General features: G+C 48.9%; 1 protein-coding gene across 1 annotated transcript in view; it reads right to left on the bottom strand.

The window, feature by feature from the left end:
• The window catches only part of LOC146835416 (uncharacterized), a 165,029-nt gene that overhangs the window by 52,099 nt on the left and 92,016 nt on the right, over positions 1 to 20,914 (bottom strand). The window contains exons 8-9 of the mRNA XM_085602978.1: positions 20,601 to 20,761; positions 1,399 to 2,540 (exon numbers count right to left, since the gene is read on the bottom strand). Coding sequence (XP_085459104.1) covers positions 1,399 to 2,540; positions 20,601 to 20,761 — 1,303 coding nt within the window. The remainder of the gene's footprint in view (positions 1 to 1,398; positions 2,541 to 20,600; positions 20,762 to 20,914) is intronic.

Below are 20,914 nucleotides of genomic sequence, written 5' to 3'. Positions count from 1 at the left end.
CCCAACAGCTTTTACATGCCGAAAAGGCAGGCACAGAAAGGCTGTGGGAAACCGACATTGTAATCCCGACAGCAGAAACGCTGTCCATAGGGAATTACAGTGCGTTTCGGACCGGTTGGAAGACTGGTCTGAACTGAGTCGGAATGACTGACCAATTTATGTTCTGACCGCCGACATCATAATTGGACAGTTGGACCACGACCGAGTTGGTCAAAAAGCCTCCGACCGAGGTCAAAAAGCTTCTGACTAGCGGTCGGAGGCTTTCAGACCAACATCATGATCGGCCCCTTAAACTTGGTTTGGACATTCACATTATCTTCCTGTACTATCCCATTGCAGGCTCCTCAGTGCCCACTTTTACATTCACTTCCACAAAGGCAACTGCCTGCACACTACCACTGGTGCCCTATGGTCACTTCTCTGTGACCGGCTTAGACCTTGGAATTGCATTTGCTTGAGAAGTGGGGGGAAGGAACGGATTGTAGGGGCAGATATTCCTTGCTGGTATCCCCTGGATGGGGGCAGAGCATAAAGGGCTTCCTGTCTCTGCTCCTCATAACAGCAGAGAAACACCTGGGAGATCACTCATTGGCTGCAGAGAGTGTCGTGGGTTGCACCTACCCTCCCTCGTGACTACTAGTGTCTGGGTCTAATGTGGAGAGGGTTCTTGTGAACGGAAGCGGGTGAAGAAGATGAAAAAAGATTGGAACATATAATTCACCAATAGAAAGGTGGGCCAATCAATGCATAGAGACAACACAGTGAGGGCAGAGGTGGGGTTGGGGAGAGAGGGAACGTGAATGAAGTGATAAATAGATCAGGCGGTGGGCAGGCAAAGTGGGAGGAGAGATTATTGGTGTAAGGTGACAGACAGGGACAGAGAGATGAGATTAAAATAGTATGTGGGATTGGGACATTAAAAGGAAAGAAAAAACAGGTGGGATTGGGACAGTGAGGGGGAGTAAGAAGGGAGAAGATTGGGAAATAAGATGAGAGATGGAAAGAATTTGGGAAACACTGGGAGAGTGCCTGGTGAGACAGAGAATTAGGAGACACAGAAAATATAGGGAGACTCTGAGATGGAATTGGGGTGAAAAGAAAGGGGGGAAAGTGAGGTGAGCTGGAGGAAATGTGGGACAGAATAAAATAGAGAAGGAAAATATGTAAAGACTATGAGGAAGATTAGACGGTAGAAGAGAGAGCATGATAGACTGACAGGAGAGAGTATGCAGAGATTTGGAATGTAGACTGAAAAAGTACAGGGAGTGAGAAAAAGGAATGTGTGCACTTCCATGTGACAAAAGGAAGGAAAAAGGTAGAGCAGTGGGAGAAATATAATGTGAAGAGAATATTGGGAGGGAAATGACAGTAAAACAAGCGGGAAAGAGAGAAGCTTACCTTGGGTTCTGTGATGCTTCTGATGCTTTGGAAATCTGAAGAGGTCACATCGCTCATGCCTGATGTATAATTTAGGTTAATAACTTTGAACTTCACTATGTGGGCTCCAACATCATTGCATGGAAAGGGCACTGTTGTCTCAGAAGAAGGTACTGTGGCTGTTGTGGGTGCCTGTGACACCGTCGAGCTTCCTCCAGCCCCAGTTGTTCCACTGGATGCAGATGTGGGCCCTGAGATGGCGGTGGTGGTTGACTGAGATGTGGGCCCTGAAGGGACTGTGGTGGGTGCCTGTGATGGCGTAGAGCTCCCACTGGCCCCCATTGTTGCAACAGATACAGATGTGGGTCCTGAGGTGGCTGTGGTGGGTGCCTGTGATGGCGTAGAGCTCCCACTGGCCCCCATTGTTGCAACAGATACAGATGTGGGTCCTGAGGTGGCTGTGGTGTGTGCCTGTGATGGCGTTGAGCTCCCACTGGCCCCCATTGTTGCAACAGATACAGATGTGGGTCCTGAGGTGGCTGTGGTGGGTGCCTGTGGTGGCGTCGAGCTCCCACTAGTCTCTGTTGCTGCACTGGATGTAGCTATGCTCTCTCCAGTGGTTCCCATCGCTGTGGTTGTTGTTCCAGCTGTTGTTTCAGTGGTTGAAGCCACTATGGTTCCACTAGTTGTTCCTGAGGTTGTTGAATCTGTAGTACCGCCCGTGGCTCCAGATGTTGTAGCTGCAGTTGTTGCAGCTGTTGTTGCAGCTGTTGTTTCTGCAGTTGTTGCAGCTGTTGTTTTTGCTGTTGTTGTGGCAGGTGTTGTAGCTGCAGTTGTTGCAGCTGTTGTTTCTGCTGTTGTTCCGGCAGTTGTGGCAGGTGTTGTAGCTGCAGTTGTTTCTTCTGTTGTTTCAGCTGTTGTTGCAGCCGTTGTTGCGGCAGTCGATGCAGCTGTTGTTGCAGTTGTTGTTTCTGCAGTTGTAGCAGCAGTTGTTGCTGCAGTCGTTGCAGCTGTTGTTTTAGTGGTTGAAGCTACTATGGTTCCACTAGTTGTTCCTGAGGTTGTTGAAGCTGTAGTACCGCCCGTGGCTCCAGATGTTGTGACTGCTGTACTTGAGGCTGTTGTAGTTGTTGGGGCAGTTGTAGGGACAATATAGGGTACACCTGTAGTGGGATGATTTAGATAGGAATAATAATTAAGATTCACAGCTGTTAAACTTGGCCACAAACAGTCAATTTTGGAAAGAGTGCTTTATGTGTGAACTAACTGACTAATAAACACAAATATGTATTCTGATTATTTTTAATCCCCTTACATTTTGTTTCATTAGCCGATAGCATGACAGAAATATTATACAAGCAGAAAGGAAGTTTGTCTTCGAGCCTTTGTGAGTGTAAATACCCTCATGGGCTAGTGTGAGGATTAAACGACTCTGAAACTCAATCAGAACTTGTTCAAAGCCGGATGTACCTAAATGTCACTGCATTGTAAACTCACTTTTATTCTCAGACAATTTGTCCTACTTCACAGCAGAGTGCAGTCCTGGGAACCAACAGTGTAAGTTTCACACTATTAGAGGTCGGTCACAGCAGAGAGCAGCCTCTGTAGCCTAGTCACCTTACCTGTCACACAATCAGAGGTTTGTCACTGCAGAGTGCAAACTCTATAGTTCACCTTTATCACCTTTACTGTCACACTAGCAGAACTTTGTCACAGCAGAGGACAGGCCCCTTCCTTTGTACAGTGGGTTGTCCTCCATTGTCACACAATTAGAAATTGGTCGCAGCAGAGTGCAATCTAGGAGGCCTGAAGTGTTAGTCAGCTGCTACTGTCACACAATGAGAATGTGTTCACAACAAAGTGTAGCCTCTGTTTACTGTCACACAATCAGAGCATGTTCACGGCAGAGTGAAGCCTCACTGGACCTACATTGTGAAATAACCTCTTTAAAACACAATCAGAATGTGTTCACAACAGAGTGTAGCCTCTGTTTACTGTCACACAGTCAAAGCTTGTTCACAGTAGTATGCAGTCTGGGTCAGGGCTCTCCACCCATGCTTGCACCCAGTGCTTCATTTATGCTGGTGTTTGCCGGTGCTCAACACCGGTACTTATTTCTGAACACTAGCACATGTAAGAGTCCGCAGCATGGGGGCGCTGTGTGGCTATTTTGTTTAGGAGAGTGCATCAGTGGAGTGTGTAACTATTTGAAATCAGCTCGTCCGGTCCACCCCTACAGTGTGGGATGGCCTCCAATAGTCCACAATGTCCCCCTTGTTGGAATGTGATCATTAGTAGGTAATGCTGGCATTTAGCATGCTGCAGCAGTGGCATGAGCTGTGGGTGGTGCCAGCAGCAGTGCACCCCTGTGGAAAAACAGAGTTCCTAGTACTTAATTGTTTACACATTCAGCACTGCTTGCGCCATCAGCAGAGTTGAGCAGCTCGGGAGGGAAGCTGGAAGCATTCTGGGGACGATTTTATGTTTAGATCTTTTTAGCAGCTTCTAACATAAAAAGAAATGATGTCTAATCCCATCCTTCACATCCATTGATAGTTCTCTGTTACCCTGGAGGGTAAAATATGCCAAATTGGAGAGTTCAAGATTTTAATGATGAGCTTTATAAATGAATGTATGTTTTGTTACTGGATTTTTGTATAGTGTGGCATTCACCAGTGACTTGGCCTCTCTGATCTTTGTGCAGACACCGGTCTGTAGTTGTGCCATCCATACGGGGTTCTGCACCAGATGGTGCATGGTTTGAAGGGTGTGGATCATCCTAAGGGATGTGTGCCATGGGGGGGGGACAAGGGAGTCTTGTGACGTTCTATCGTACCCTGTGTCAACGTTGAGCTTGAGTGGGTTGCCTCTGCGTGGTGGTTCACTGCGGGAGGTGGGATCTGAGGCCCTCTGCCTGTCCGCCGTCAGCTGTGGCAGGGTTTTTGCACAGCACTATTGAGTCTTGCACCTTCTCCAATGACCTAGGTGCTTGCCTGGCAGTCTTTCTAAAGCAATATATGTGGATCTTGAGTTCTTCCTCTCAGATGAACTGTTCCTGATTAAGGGTTTATTGGAAACACGCCACCCTGAGCACCTCATTCCCTATCTCCTACAGCAATGGTCTTATTTCCAACATAAGAAAGATTCTTACATTCTCTAGACTTGCGTAGATGTCTCATATTCTATATAGACAAGACAAAAGACATACACACATTAGAAGAGCTATTTGTGTTGTTTGGTCAACCACGAAAAGGTCATGCCCTGTCAAAACAGGAGATAGCTCAGTGGCTCTCTGTATTTCTTTCTGTCATGCCAAAGCCAAGCGTCCTCTCCAGGGAAGAATGAGAATGCATTCCACCAGGGACATGGCTTCAATTGCAGCACTCTTTAGTCCAGCAGTGCGTCAACAGCAGGGGGAAGGCATGAAATCCCAGCTGTCTCATCCATTAGTGCAGCAGTGCGTCCTGCTCAACAGGAGGGGGAAGGCATGAAGACCCAGGGGATCCCATGCATTAGTGCAGCAGTGCTTCCTCCTCACAGCAGGGAGAAGGTGTGAAGACCCAGGGAATCCCATGCATTAGTGCAGCACTGCTTCCTGCTTTGCAGCAGGGGGGCATGAAGACCCAGGAGATCCCATGCATTAGTGCAGCAGTGCTTCCTCCTCACAGCAGGGAGAAGGTGTGAAGACCCAGGGGATTCCATGCATTAGTGCAGCAGTGCTTCCTCCTCACAGCAGGGAGAAGGTGTGAAGACCCAGGGGATCCCATGCATTAGTGCAGCAGTGCTTCCTCCTCACAGCAGGGAGAAGGTGTGAAGACCCAGGGAATCCCATGCATTAGTGCAGCACTGCTTCCTGCTTTGCAGCAGGGGGATGTGCATGAAGACCCAGGGGTCCCATGCATTGGTGCAGCAGGGCTTCCCGCCCTGGAGCAGGGGGTTGGGGATGAAAACCCAGGGGTCCTATGCATTGGTGCAGCAGTGCTTCCTACTCCACTGCATGGGGATGAGCTTGAAGACCCAGGGTTCCCATGCATTGGTGCAGCAGTGCTTCCTGCTCCACAACAGGGGGTTAGGCATAAAGACCCAGGGGATCCCATGCATTTGTGCAGCAGTGCTTCCTGCTCTGCAGCAGGGGGATGTGCATGAAAACCCAGGGGTACTGTGTATTAGTGCAGCAGTGCTTACTGCTCTATAGCATAGGGCCGGACATGAAGACCCATGGGATCCCATGCATTAGTGCAGCAGTGCATCCAGCTCTGCAGCAGGGGGATGCACATGAAGACCCAGGGTTCCCATGCATTGGTGCAGCAGTGCTTCCTGGTCCACAACAGGGGGTTAGGCATGAAGACGCAGGGGTCCATGCATAAGTGCAGCAGTGCTTACTGCTCTATGGCTTAGGGCAGGGCATGAAGACCCAGGGATCACATGCATTAGTGCAGCAGTGCTTCCTGCTCTGCAGCAGGGGGATGTGCATGAAGACCCAGGGGTCCCATGCATTGGTGTAGCATTGCTTCCTGCTCCACAACAAGGGGAAGGCATGCAGACCCATAGGATCCCATGCATTAGTGCAACAGTGATTCCTGCTCACAGCAGGGGGTTAGGCATGAAGATCCAGGGGTCCCATGCATAAGTGCAGCAGTGCTTCCTGCTCCACAATAGGGGGGAAGGCATGAAGACCCATAGGCTCCCATGCATTAGTGCAGCAGTGCTTCCTGCTCACAGCAGGGTAATGGACATGAATACCCAGGGGTCCCATGCATTAGTGCAGCAGTGCTTCCTGCTCTACAACAAGGGGAAGGCATGAAGACCCATAGGATCCCATGCATTAGTGCAGCAGTGCTTCCTGCTCACAGCAGGGGGATAGGCATGAAGACCCAGGTGTCCCGTGCAGCAGTACTTCCTGCTCTGCAGCAGGGGGAAGACATGACAACCCAGGGGTCCAATGCATCGGTGCAGCAGTGCTTCCTGCTCCGTAGCAGGAGTATGATAGGTTGACTCAGGAGGTCTCAGTGCATTAGTGCATTGATGATTCCTGCACCACAGCAAACGTTTGAAAACGTAAGCCGCCCCTCATGGGTGGTGGGAATGAAGACCCAGGGGTCCCATGCATTGGTGCAGCAGTGCGTCCTGCTCAACAGCAGGGGGAAGGCATGAAGACCCAGGGGATCCCATGCATTAGTGGAGCAGTGCTTCCTCCTCACAGCAGGGAGAAGGTGTGAAGACCCAGGGGATTCCATGCATTAGTGCAGCCGTGCTTCCTCCTCACAGCAGGGAGAAGTTGTGAAGACCCAGGGGATCCCATGCATTAGTGCAGCAGTGCTTCCTCCTCACAGCAGGGAGAAGGTGTGAAGACCCAGGGGATCCCATGCATTAGTTCAGCAGGGCTTCCTGCCCTGCAGCAGGGGGTTGGGGATGAAAACCCAGGGGTCCTATGCATTGGTGCAGCAGTGCTTCCTACTCCACTACATGGGGATGGGCATGAACACCCAGGGATCCCATGCATTGGTGCAATAGTGCATCCAGCTTTGCAGCAGGGGGATGCGCATGAAGACCCAGGGTTCCCATGCATTGGTGCAGCAGTGCGTCCTGGTCCACAACAGGGGGTTAGGCATGAAGACCCAGGGGTCCATGCATAAGTGCAGCAGTGCTTCCTGCTCTGCAGCAGGGGGATGTGCATGAAGACCCAGGGGTCCCATGCATTGGTGCAGCAGTGCTTCCTGCTCCACTACAAGGGGAAGGCATGAAGACCCATAGGATCCCATGCATTAGTGCAACAGTGATTCCTGCTCACAGCAGGGGGCTAGGCATAAAGATCCAGGGGTCCAATGCATCGGTGCAGCAGTGCTTCCTGCTCCGTAGCAGGGGTATGATAGGTTGACTCAGGAGGTCTCAGTGCATTAGTGCATTGATGATTCCTGCACCACAGCAAACGTTTAAAAACGTAAGCCGCCCCTCATGTGACAAGAGGAAAATAATGAAAAATGAAAAACTTTGGATGAAATTGGAATACAAATTGGTGAAATTGGACTAACTTGTGGCATCTGTGTTATGAAATTAGAAATAAGCTGTGCGTCCGGCATTGGGGTGTGACTTTGCCCCAATTCCGAAGTGTTCACACAAGTACGTGGTTTAGGGCACACCACACTTCCGGGCTTGCATGCGAACGGATTTAAATTAGAACAATCGTTATTATGAAAATTAGAAGAAACCGGTGTGCACTCTGTCACCCTTCTCTCTTTTTCAAGACCCAGGGGATCCCATGCATTAGTGCAGCAGTTCTTCTTGCCCTGCAGCAGGGGGTTGGGGATGAAAACCCAGGGGTTCCATGCATTGGTGCAGCACTGCTCCCTACTCCACTGCAGGGGGTGGGCATGAAGACCCAGGGATCCCATGCATTAGTGCAGCAGTGCTTCCTGCTCCACAACAGTGGGTTAGGCATAAAGACCCAGGAGATCTCATGCATTAGTGCAGCAGTGCTTCCTGCTCTGCAGCAGGGGGATGGGCATGAAGACCCAGGGATCCCATGCATTGGTGCAGCAGTGCTCCCTACTCCACTGCAGGGGGATGGGCATGAAGACCCAGGGATCCCATGCATTGGTGAAGCAGTGCTTCCTGCCCCCACAACAGTGGGTTAGGCATAAAGACCCAGGAGATCTCATGCATTAGTGCAGCAGTGCTTCCTGCTCTGCAGCAGGGGAATGCGCATGAAAACACAGGGGTCCTGTGTATTAGTGCAGCAGTGCTTACTGCTCTACGGCATAGGGCAGGGTATGAAGACCCATGGGATCCCATGCATTAGTGCAGCAGTGCTTCCAGCTCTGCAGCAGGGGGATGCGCATTAGGACCTAGGGGTCCCATGCATTGGTGCAGCAGTGCTTCCTGCTTTGCAGCAGGGGCATGCGCATGAAGACCTAGGGGTCCCATGCATTGGTGCAGCAGTGCTTCCTGCCCTGCAGCAGGGGGAAGGCATGAAGACCCATAGGATTCCATGCATTAGTGCAGCAGTGCTTCCTACGCCACTGCAGGGTGGTGGGAATGAAGGCCCAGGGGTCCCATACATTGGTGCAGCAGTGCTTCCTGCTCTGCAGCAGGGGGATGCGCATGAAAACACAAGGGTCCTGTGTATTAATGCAGCAGTGCTTACTGCTCTACGGCATAGGGTAGGGCATGATGACCCAGGGATCCCATGCATTAGTGCAGCAGTGCTTCCCATTCTGCAGCAGGGGGATGCGCATGAAGACCTAGGGGTCCCATGCATTGGTGCAGCAGTGCTTCCTGCTCCACGGCAGGGGGCAGGGCATGAAGACCCAGGGGATCCCATCCATTAGTGCAGCAGTGCTTCCTACTCCATTGCAGTGTGGTGGGAATGAAGACCCAGGGGTCCCATGCATTAGTGCAGCAGTGCTTCCTGTCCTGCAGCAGGGGGCAGGGCATGAAGATCCAGGGGATCCCATCCATTAGTGCAGCAGTGCTTCCTACACAACTGTAGTGTGGTGGGAATGAAGACCCAGGGGTCCCATGCATTGGTGCAGCAGTGCTTCCTGCTCCACGGCAGGGGGCAGGGCATGAAGACCCAGGGGTCCCATGCATTAGTGCAGCAGTGCTTCCTGTCCTGCAGCAGGGTGTTGGTCATGAAAACACAGGGGTCCCAAGCACTGGTGCAGCAGTGCTTCCTGCTCCACGGCAGGGGGCAGGGCATGAAGACCCAGGGGATCCCATCCGTTAGTGCAGCAGTGCTTCCTACTCCACTGCAGTGTGGTGGGAATAAAGACCCAGGGGTCCCATGCATTAGTGCAGCAGTGCTTCCTGTCCTGCAGCAGGGTGTTGGTCATGAAAACACAGGGGTCCCAAGCACTGGTGCAGCAGTGCTTCCTGCTCCACAACAGGGGGTTAGGCATGAAGACCCAGGGATGCCATGCACTAGTATCAGTGCTTGCTGCTCTGTAGCTGTAGTTGGGCATGAAGACCCAGGGGATCCCAGGCAATAGTGCAGTAGTGCTTCCTGCTAGGGGCAGGGGATGGGCATGAAGACCCAGGGGATCCCTTGCATTAGTGCAGCAGTGCTTCCTGCTCAACAGCAGGGGGAAGGCATGAAGACCCAGGGGATCCCATGCATTAGTGGAGCAGTGCTTCCTGCTCTGTAGCTGGACCTTGGGCACAAAGACCCAGGGGATGCCATGCATTAGTGCAGCAGTGCTTCCTGCACCATAGCTGGGGGATGGGCATGAAAACCCAGGGAATCCCTTGCATTAGTGCAGCAGTGCTTCCTGCACCATAGCTGGGGATTGGGCATGAAGACCCAGGGGATCCCATGCATTAGTGCAGCAGTGCTTCCTCCTCACAGCAGGGAGAAGGTGTGAAGACCCAGGGGATCCCATGCATTAGTTCAGCAGGGCTTCCTGCCCTGCAGCAGGGGGTTGGGGATGAAAACCCAGGGGTCCTATGCATTGGTGCAGCAGTGCTTCCTACTCCACTACATGGGGATGGGCATGAACACCCAGGGATCCCATGCATTGGTGCAATAGTGCATCCAGCTTTGCAGCAGGGGGATGCGCATGAAGACCCAGGGTTCCCATGCATTGGTGCAGCAGTGCGTCCTGGTCCACAACAGGGGGTTAGGCATGAAGACCCAGGGGTCCATGCATAAGTGCAGCAGTGCTTCCTGCTCTGCAGCAGGGGGATGTGCATGAAGACCCAGGGGTCCCATGCATTGGTGCAGCAGTGCTTCCTGCTCCACTACAAGGGGAAGGCATGAAGACCCATAGGATCCCATGCATTAGTGCAACAGTGATTCCTGCTCACAGCAGGGGGCTAGGCATAAAGATCCAGGGGTCCAATGCATCGGTGCAGCAGTGCTTCCTGCTCCGTAGCAGGGGTATGATAGGTTGACTCAGGAGGTCTCAGTGCATTAGTGCATTGATGATTCCTGCACCACAGCAAACGTTTAAAAACGTAAGCCGCCCCTCATGTGACAAGAGGAAAATAATGAAAAATGAAAAACTTTGGATGAAATTGGAATACAAATTGGTGAAATTGGACTAACTTGTGGCATCTGTGTTATGAAATTAGAAATAAGCTGTGCGTCCGGCATTGGGGTGTGACTTTGCCCCAATTCCGAAGTGTTCACACAAGTACGTGGTTTAGGGCACACCACACTTCCGGGCTTGCATGCGAACGGATTTAAATTAGAACAATCGTTATTATGAAAATTAGAAGAAACCGGTGTGCACTCTGTCACCCTTCTCTCTTTTTCAAGACCCAGGGGATCCCATGCATTAGTGCAGCAGTTCTTCTTGCCCTGCAGCAGGGGGTTGGGGATGAAAACCCAGGGGTTCCATGCATTGGTGCAGCACTGCTCCCTACTCCACTGCAGGGGGTGGGCATGAAGACCCAGGGATCCCATGCATTAGTGCAGCAGTGCTTCCTGCTCCACAACAGTGGGTTAGGCATAAAGACCCAGGAGATCTCATGCATTAGTGCAGCAGTGCTTCCTGCTCTGCAGCAGGGGGATGGGCATGAAGACCCAGGGATCCCATGCATTGGTGCAGCAGTGCTCCCTACTCCACTGCAGGGGGATGGGCATGAAGACCCAGGGATCCCATGCATTGGTGAAGCAGTGCTTCCTGCCCCCACAACAGTGGGTTAGGCATAAAGACCCAGGAGATCTCATGCATTAGTGCAGCAGTGCTTCCTGCTCTGCAGCAGGGGAATGCGCATGAAAACACAGGGGTCCTGTGTATTAGTGCAGCAGTGCTTACTGCTCTACGGCATAGGGCAGGGTATGAAGACCCATGGGATCCCATGCATTAGTGCAGCAGTGCTTCCAGCTCTGCAGCAGGGGGATGCGCATTAGGACCTAGGGGTCCCATGCATTGGTGCAGCAGTGCTTCCTGCCCTGCAGCAGGGGGAAGGCATGAAGACCCATAGGATTCCATGCATTAGTGCAGCAGTGCTTCCTACGCCACTGCAGGGTGGTGGGAATGAAGGCCCAGGGGTCCCATACATTGGTGCAGCAGTGCTTCCTGCTCTGCAGCAGGGGGATGCGCATGAAAACACAAGGGTCCTGTGTATTAATGCAGCAGTGCTTACTGCTCTACGGCATAGGGTAGGGCATGATGACCCAGGGATCCCATGCATTAGTGCAGCAGTGCTTCCCATTCTGCAGCAGGGGGATGCGCATGAAGACCTAGGGGTCCCATGCATTGGTGCAGCAGTGCTTCCTACGCCACTGCAGCGTGGTGGGAATGAAGGCCCAGGGGTCCCATGCATTGGTGCAACAGTGCTTCCTGCTCCACGGCAGGGGGCAGGGCATGAAGACCCAGGGGATCCCATCCATTAGTGCAGCAGTGCTTCCTACACCACTGCAGTGTGGTGGGAATGAAGACCCAGGGGTCCCATGCATTAGTGCAGCAGTGCTTCCTGTCCTGCAGCAGGGGGCAGGGCATGAAGATCCAGGGGATCCCATCCATTAGTGCAGCAGTGCTTCCTACACAACTGTAGTGTGGTGGGAATGAAGACCCAGGGGTCCCATGCATTGGTGCAGCAGTGCTTCCTGTCCTGCAGCAGGGTGTTGGTCATGAAAACACAGGGGTCCCAAGCACTGGTGCAGCAGTGCTTCCTGCTCCACGGCAGGGGGCAGGGCATGAAGACCCAGGGGATCCCATCCGTTAGTGCAGCAGTGCTTCCTACTCCACTGCAGTGTGGTGGGAATAAATACCCAGGGGTCCCATGCATTAGTGCAGCAGTGCTTCCTGTCCTGCAGCAGGGTGTTGGTCATGAAAACACAGGGGTCCCAAGCACTGGTGCAGCAGTGCTTCCTGCTCCACAACAGGGGGTTAGGCATGAAGACCCAGGGATGCCATGCACTAGTATCAGTGCTTGCTGCTCTGTAGCTGTAGTTGGGCATGAAGACCCAGGGGATCCCAGGCAATAGTGCAGTAGTGCTTCCTGCTAGGGGCAGGGGATGGGCATGAACACCCAGGGGATCCCTTGCATTAGTGCAGCAGTGCTTCCTGCTCAACAGCAGGGGGAAGGCATGAAGACCCAGGGGATCCCATGCATTAGTGGAGCAGTGCTTCCTGCTCTGTAGCTGGACCTTGGGCACAAAGACCCAGGGGATGCCATGCATTAGTGCAGCAGTGCTTCCTGCACCATAGCTGGGGGATGGGCATGAAAACCCAGGGAATCCCTTGCATTAGTGCAGCAGTGCTTCCTGCACCATAGCTGGGGGATGGGCATGAAAACCCAGGGGTCCCTTGCATTAGTGCAGCAGTGCTTCCTGCACCATAGCTGGGGATTGGGCATGAAGACCCAGGGGATCCCATGCATTAGTGGAGCAGTGTTTCATCCTCACAGCAGGGAGAAGGCATGAAGACCCAGGGGATCCCATGCATTTGTGCAGCAGTGCTTCCTTCTCTGTAGCTGGACCTTGAGCACAAATACCCAGGGGATGCCATGCATTAGTGTAGCAGTGCTTCCTGCTCAGAGCAAGGGATGGGCATTAAGACCCAGGGGGTCACATGCATTGGTGCAGCAGTGCTTCCTGCACCATAGCTGGGAGTTGGGCATTAAGACCTAGGGGATCCCATGCATTAGTGCAGCAGTGCTTCCTGCCCCACAGCAGGGCCTTGGATAGGATGTCTCAGTGCATTCATACAGTTGATTTGGAAAGGGTGCCGTAGAGAGTGCCATGCATTAGTGCATCTGGCTTTCCTGTTCCCCATTCTGTGTTGCACAGGATGACCCAGGGGTCACATGCATTCAAGCAGTAATTGCTCCTGCACTGCAGCAGAGGGCCAGACACAACATACAGCATGGTATGCAGTAAGTGCTCCTGCTGCAGAGTAGGGCCTCGACACCATGACTGTGGGTCTTCCAGTGTAGGGGTACAATTATGGTTCTTGCTCCACAGGGAGGGCTTTGAACACGATTCTCCAAGGGGGATCAGTGCATTAGTGAACGTATAGTTCCTACTTCCAGCAGGTGTCTGCAACTGATAAGACGTGGGCCACCTTTACATTGACAAACCGATGAACCCTGCTCCACCTTGAGGGTCCGGACACCACAGTGATGGGGTATGCTGGGCATTAGCGTAACTGTTGGTCTCTGCACCACAGGAGGGGTTGGACACTATGGCCAGGGGAAGACATGCTTCAGATCAGCGATAGGTCATTCTCCATGACAGGAATTGTAAATGAAAATGCAGTGTGTGTCGATTACATTAATACAGAGAGAATGAACACAGCCATGTGCCCCTCGTCAGCATTCCCATGTGATGCATCTATGTCAAGCAAGCAGTCTGCCATACACTGGTGCAGAGTTCTGATTGGCTGAAGTCCATTCCTCTATTGTCCAGCTTCTAGAGTGGAAAGGGCTGTCTTCTTGAGGACACCGATTGAATATTGCTGTCGTCAAACCACTGTGTGAGAATCACCAGGAGAGTGGCATTTGCTCCACCCACATGTTGGGAGCCAGGAGTACATGTTTTGATTGTGCAGAAGTTGAGTTGTGTGATTGCATAAATGTATTGTGTTTTCACCTGATAGCAGCACAGATGGGACGACGGCCGTCATTAACCTACACGGATTTTAAGGGCTGGCTTGACGGTGCAACCTTTTAATGTACACCAATATTATTCTACAGTTCTTTCCTTCCACACAAGGACATATCCATGTCCATGCTACCTACTTGCAATGCTTGACAATACCATACAACCTTCTGTTAAAGCCCAGCCTCCTGGCATTGTCAATGCTTGTTCGTACTGCAGTGTGGTTGCTAGAGGGCTCAATGTTACCAGGAAACAACATTTTCTGTATGCATATACACATATTTGCAGACATATATACATTTATTTTATTTACTTTTTGAAGTTTTGCATAGCGCAATCTCGACCCGAAGGTATGAGAGCTCTTTTCATGAGCACCAGTTGTGTTACAGATGTACACATTCATTTTGTTACACACAGGGAGATTAAGGGGCATAATCACTAGAGAAGTACCTGCTGCAGGTCCACCAGACAAAGGGTGATGTGCCCTTCATTGAACCGGTGCAGCACCTGCTGCAGGTCCACCAGACAAAGGGTGGTGTGCCCTGCATTGAACAGGTGGAGCACCTGCTGTAGGTCCTCCAGACAAAGAGTGATGTGCTCTGCATTGAACTGGTGCAGCACCTGCTGCAGGTCCTCCAGACATAGGGTGAAGTGCCCTGCATTGAACAGGTGCAGCGCCTGCTGTAGCTCCTCCAGACATAGGGTGATGCGCCCTGCATTAAACTGTTGCAGCGCCTGCTGCAGGTCCTCCAGACATAGGGTGAAGTGCCCTGCATTGAACAGGTGCAGCGCCTGCTGCAGGTCCTCCAGACATAGGGTGAAGTGCCCTGCATTGAACAGGTGCAGTGCCTGCTGCAGCTCCTCCAGACATAGGGTGATGCGCCCTGCATTGCACCGGTGCAGCACCTGCTGCAGGTCCTCCAGACAAAGGGTGATGTGTCCTGCATTGAACAGGTGCAGCACCTGCTACATGTCCTCGACACAAAGGACGATGTGCCCTGAATTGAACAGGTGCAGCACCTGCTGCAGGTCCTCCATACAAAGTCCTCCAGTGTGCAGTTACTGCTACCCTGATCCTAAAGAAAACTGCATGGTCTAACCTGTGTGGATTGCACATAACATTTTCATCTTTCATTGTCAAACCCTCATCAAATTTATATAGCGCTTAGCACCCATGACAAGGAGTTTTGTGTTGTTTGCTAATGGCAGTTTTATAGCACTTACTACCTCTGCGAGGAGTTTAGATAATATCGTAATTGAATTTATATATGGCTTACTACCCCTCACGAGGTGTTTGTGTTGTACTGTAATTGCATTTACATAGTGCTTACTATCACCAATGAGCTGTTTGTGTTGTATTGTAATTGTGTTTGTATAGCGCTTACTACCCCTGACGAGGTGTTTGTTGTATTATAATTGTGTTTGTATAGCGCTTGCTTCTCCTGACGAGGCGTTTGTGTTGCATTGTATTTGTGTCTGTATAGCGCTTACTACCCGTGACGAGGTATTTGTGTTGTATTGTAATTGTGTTTGTATAGCGTTTACCACCCCTGCCAAGGTGTTTGTGTTGCATTGTAATCGTGTCTGTATAGTGTTTCCTACCCCATACGAGGTATTTGTGTTGTATTGTAATTGTGTTTGTATAGCGCTTACCACCCCTGCCTAGGTGTTTGTATTTCATTGTATTCGTATCTGTATAGCGCTTACTACCCCTGACGAGGTATTTGTGTTGTACTGTAATTGTGTTTGTATAGCGCTTACCATCCCTAAGGAGGTGTTTGTGTTCCCTTGTATTTATGTTTGTATAGCACTTACTACCCCTGATGAGCTGTTTGTGTTGTATTGCATTTGTGTTTGAATAGCGCTTACTATCCCTGATGAGGTGTTTGTGTTACAATGTAATTGTGTTTGTATAGTTCTTACTACCCGTGATGAGGTGTTTGTGTTGTATTGTAATTGTGTTTGTATAGTTCTTACTACCCGTGACGAGGTGTTTGTGTTGTATTGTAATTGTGTTTGTATAGCGCTTAATACCCCTGATGAGCTGTTTGTGTCGTATTGTAATGGTGTTTGTATAGTTCTTACTACCCGTGACGAGGTGTCTGTGTTACATTGTAATTGTGTTTGTATAGCGCTTACTACCCCTGACGAGGTGTTTGTGTTGTATTGTATTTGTGTTTGTATAGCGCTTACTACCCCATACGAGGTGTTTGTGTCATATTGTAATTGTGTTTGTATAGCGCTTACTACCCCTGACGAGGTGTTTGTTGTATTATAATTGTGTTTGTATAGCGCTTGCTTCTCCTGACGAGGCGTTTGTGTTGCATTGTATTTGTGTCTGTATAGCGCTTACTACCCGTGACGAGGTATTTGTGTTGTATTGTAATTGTGTTTGTATAGCGCTTACCACCCCTGCCAAGGTGTTTGTGTTGCATTGTAATCGTGTCTGTATAGTGTTTACTACCCCATACGAGGTATTTGTGTTGTATTGTAATTGTGTTTGTATAGCACTTACTACCCCTGCCTAGGTGTTTGTATTTCATTGTATTCGTATCTGTATAGCGCTTACTACCCCTGACGAGGTATTTGTGCTGTACTGTAATTGTGTTTGTATAGCGCTTACCATCCCTGACGAGGTGTTTGTGTTCCATTGTATTTATATTTGTATAGCACTTACTACCCCTGATGAGCTGTTTGTGTTGTATTGCATTTGTGTTTGAATAGCGCTTACTATCCCTGATGAGGTGTTTGTGTTACAATGTAATTGTGTTTGTATAGTTCTTATTACCCGTGACGAGGTGTTTGTGTTGTATTGTAATTGTGTTTGTATAGTTCTTACTACCCGGGACAAGGTGTTTGTGTTGTATTGTAATTGTGTTTGTATAGCGCTTAATACCCCTGATGAGCTGTTTGTGTCGTATTGTAATGGTGTATGTATAGTTCTTACTACCCGTGACGTGGTGTCTGTGTTACATTGTAATTGTGTTTGTATAGCGCTTACTACCCCTGATGAGGTGTTTGTGTTGTATTGTATTTGTGTTTGTATAGCGCTTACTACCCCTGACGAGGTGTTTGTGTCCTATTGTAATTGTGTTTGTATAGCGCTTACCACCCCTGCCAAGGTGTTTGTGTTGCATTGTAATCGTGTCTGTATAGTGTTTACTACCCCATACGAGGTATTTGTTTTGTATTGTAATTGTGTTTGTATAGCGCTTACCACCCCTGCCTGGGTGTTTGTATTTCATTGTATTCGTATCTGTATAGCGCTTACTACCCCTGACGAGGTATTTGTGTTGTACTGTAATTGTGTTTGTATAGCGCTTACCATCCCTGACGAGGTGTTTGTGTTCCATTGTATTTATGTTTGTATAGCACTTACTACCCCTGATGAGCTGTTTGTGTTGTATTGCATTTGTGTTTGAATAGCGCTTACTATCCCTGATGAGGTGTTTGTGTTACAATGTAATTGTGTTTGTATAGTTCTTACTACCCGTGACGAGGTGTTTGTGTTGTATTGTAATTGTGTTTGTATAGTTCTTACTACCCGTGACGAGGTGTTTGTGTTGTATTGTAATTGTGTTTGTATAGCGCTTAATACCCCTGATGAGCTGTTTGTGTCGTATTGTAATGGTGTTTGTATAGTTCTTACTACCCGTGACGTGGTGTCTGTGTTACATTGTAATTGTGTTTGTATAGCGCTTACTACCCCTGATGAGGTGTTTGTGTTGTATTATATTTGTGTTTGTATAGCGCTTACTACCCCTGACGAGGTGTTTGTGTCATATTGTAATTGTGTTTGTATAGTTCTTACTACCCATGACGAGGTGTCCGTGTTACATTGTAATTGTGTTTGTATAGCGCTTACCATCCCTGACGAGGTGTTTGTGTTCCATTGTATTTATGTTTGTATAGCACTTACTACCCCTGATGAGCTGTTTGTGTAGTATTGCATTTGTGTTTGAATAGCGCTTACTATCCCTGATGAGGTGTTTGTGTTACAATGTAATTGTGTTTGTATAGTTTTTACTACCCGTGACGAGGTGTTTGTGTTGTATTGTAATTGTGTTTGTATAGTTCTTACTACCCGTGACGAGGTGTTTGTGTTGTATTGTAATTGTGTTTGTATAGCGCTTAATACCCCTGATGAGCTGTTTGTGTCGTATTGTAATGGTGTTTGTATTGTTCTTACTACCCGTGACGAGGTGTCTGTGTTACATTGTAATTGTGTTTGTATAGCGCTTACTACCCCTGATGAGGTGTTTGTGTTGTATTGTATTTGTGTCTGTATAGCGCTTACTACCCGTGACGAGGTATTTGTGTTGTATTGTAATTGTGTTTGTATAGCGCTTACCACCCCTGCCTAGGTGTTTGTATTTCATTGTATTCGTATCTGTATAGCGCTTACTACCCCTGACGAGGTATTTGTGTTGTACTGTAATTGTGTTTGTATAGCGCTTACCATCCCTGACGAGGTGTTTGTGTTCCATTGTATTTATATTTGTATAGCACTTACTACCCCTGATGAGCTGTTTGTGTTGTATTGCATTTGTGTTTGAATAGCGCTTACTATCCCTGATGAGGTGTTTGTGTTACAATGTAATTGTGTTTGTATAGTTCTTACTACCCGTGACGAGGTGTTTGTGTTGTATTGTAATTGTGTTTGTATAGTTCTTACTACCCGTGACGAGGTGTTTGTGTTGTATTGTAATAGTGTTTGTATAGCGCTTAATACCCCTGATGAGCTGTTTGTGTCGTATTGTAATGGTGTTTGTATAGTTCTTACTACCCGTGACGTGGTGTCTGTGTTACATTGTAATTGTGTTTGTATAGCGCTTACTACCCTGATGAGGTGTTTGTGTTGTATTGTATTTGTGTTTGTATAGCGCTTACTACCCCTGACGAGGTGTTTGTGTCATATTGTAATTGTGTTTGTATAGCGCTTACTACCCCTGATGAGGTGTTTGTGTTTTGCTGTAATTGTGTTTCTATAGCGCTTACTACCTCTGACATGGTGTTTGTGTTTTGCTGTAATTGTGTTTCTATAGCGCTTACTACCTCTGACGTGGTGTTTGTGTTTTACTGTAATTGTGTTTCTATAGCGCTTACTACCCCTGACGAGGTGTCTGTGCTTTGCTGTAATTGTGTTTCTATAGCGCTTACTACCCCTGACGTGGTGTTTGTGTTTTGCTGTAATTGTGTTTCTATAGCGCTTACTGCCTCTGACGTGGTGTTTGTGTCGTATTGTAATTGTGTTTGTATAGCGCTTACTACCCCTGATGAGGTGTTTGTGTTGTATTGTGTTTGTATAGCGCTTAGTACCCCTGACGAGGTGTTTGTGTCATATTATAATTGTGTTTGTATAGCGCTTACTACCTCTGACGTGGTGTTTGTGTTTTGCTGTAATTGTGTTTCTATAGCGCTTACTACCCCTGACGTGGTGTTTGTGTTTTGCTGTAATTGTGTTTCTATAGCGCTTACTGCCTCTGACGTGGTGTTTGTGTTGTATTGTAATTGTGTTTGTATAGCGCTTACTACCCCTGATGAGGTGTTTGTGTTGTATTGTGTTTGTATAGCGCTTACCACCCCTGACGAGGTGTTTGTGTCATATTGTAATTGTGTTTGTATAGCGCTTACTACCCCTGACGATGTGTTTGTGTTTTGCTGTAATTGTGTTTCTATAGCGCTTACTGCCTCTGATGTGGTGTTTGTGTCGTATTGTAATTGTGTTTGTATAGCGCTTACTACCCCTGACGAGGTGTTTGTGTTGCTGTAATTGTGTTTCTATAGCACTTACTGCCTCTGACGTGGTGTTTGTGTCGTATTGTAATTGTGTTTGTATAGCGCTTACTACCCCTGATGAGGTGTTTGTGTTGTATAGCGCTTACTACCCCTGATGAGGTGTTTGTGTTGTATTGTGTTTGTATAGTGCTTACTACCCCTGATGAGGTGTTTGTGTTGTATTGTGTTTGTATAGCGCTTACTACCCCTGACGAGGTGTTTGTGTTTAGCTGTAATTGTGTTTCTATAGCGCTTACTACCTCTGACGTGGTGTTTGTGTCGTATTGTATTTGTGTTTTTATAGCGCTTACTACCCCTGATGAGGTGTTTGTGTTGTATTGTGTTTCTATAGCGCTTACTACCTCTGACGTGGTGTTTGTGTTTTGCTGTAATTGTGTTTCTGTAGCGCTTACTACCTCTGGCATGGTGTTTGTGACGTATTGTCATTGTGTTTGGATAGCGCTTACTACACCTGATGAGGTGTTTGTGTTGTATTGTGTTTGTATAGTGCTTACTACCCCTGATGAGGTGTTTGTGTTGTATTGTGTTTGTATAGCGCTTACTACCCCTGATGAGGTGTTTGTGTTGTATTGTGTTTGTATAGTGCTTACTACCCCTGATGAGGTGTTTGTGTTGTATTGTGTTTGTATAGCGCTTACTACCCCTGACGAGGTGTTTGTGTTGTATTGTGTTTGTATAGTTCGTACTACCCCTGACGAGGTGTTTGTGTTGCGCTGTAATTGTGTTTGTATAGCGCTTACTACCTCTGACGTGGTGTTTGTTTCGTATTGTAATTGTGTTTCTATAGCGCTTACTACCTCTGGCGTGGTGCTTGTGTCGTATTGTCATGGTGTTTGTATAGCACGTACTTCCCCTGGCCAGGGGTTTCTGTACTCACCGTCAACGGTTATGCTGTTGGGATCCACAGGAAGGCCCGCCAGCATGTTATTGTTACTTAGGATGAAGTCTCCGATCGCTTTGGCAATTTCCTCAGCAGTGGGCGCGGGAGAGGTGGAGGTGTCGAAGATAATTTGCAGCACTGTTTCCACCGAACCCTGGCTGTGGAAAAACAGACAGGAATAGTAAATGTTTCAGTGGATCACACCGGCCCCCACCTCCTCGCACACCCCTAGGGCTAGCGTGACCGCCCGTCCGCAATTTTCAGGGACCGTCCGTAAGTTATCCCTAAAGTTCGTTGTCCATGATGAATGT

Source organism: Triturus cristatus, chromosome 4_2 (genome assembly GCF_964204655.1).
Source record: "Triturus cristatus chromosome 4_2, aTriCri1.1, whole genome shotgun sequence".
Taxonomy (NCBI): domain Eukaryota; kingdom Metazoa; phylum Chordata; class Amphibia; order Caudata; family Salamandridae; genus Triturus; species Triturus cristatus.
The sequence above is the reverse complement of the archived record's forward strand: the minus strand, read 5'-3'. Positions and strand labels throughout refer to the sequence as shown.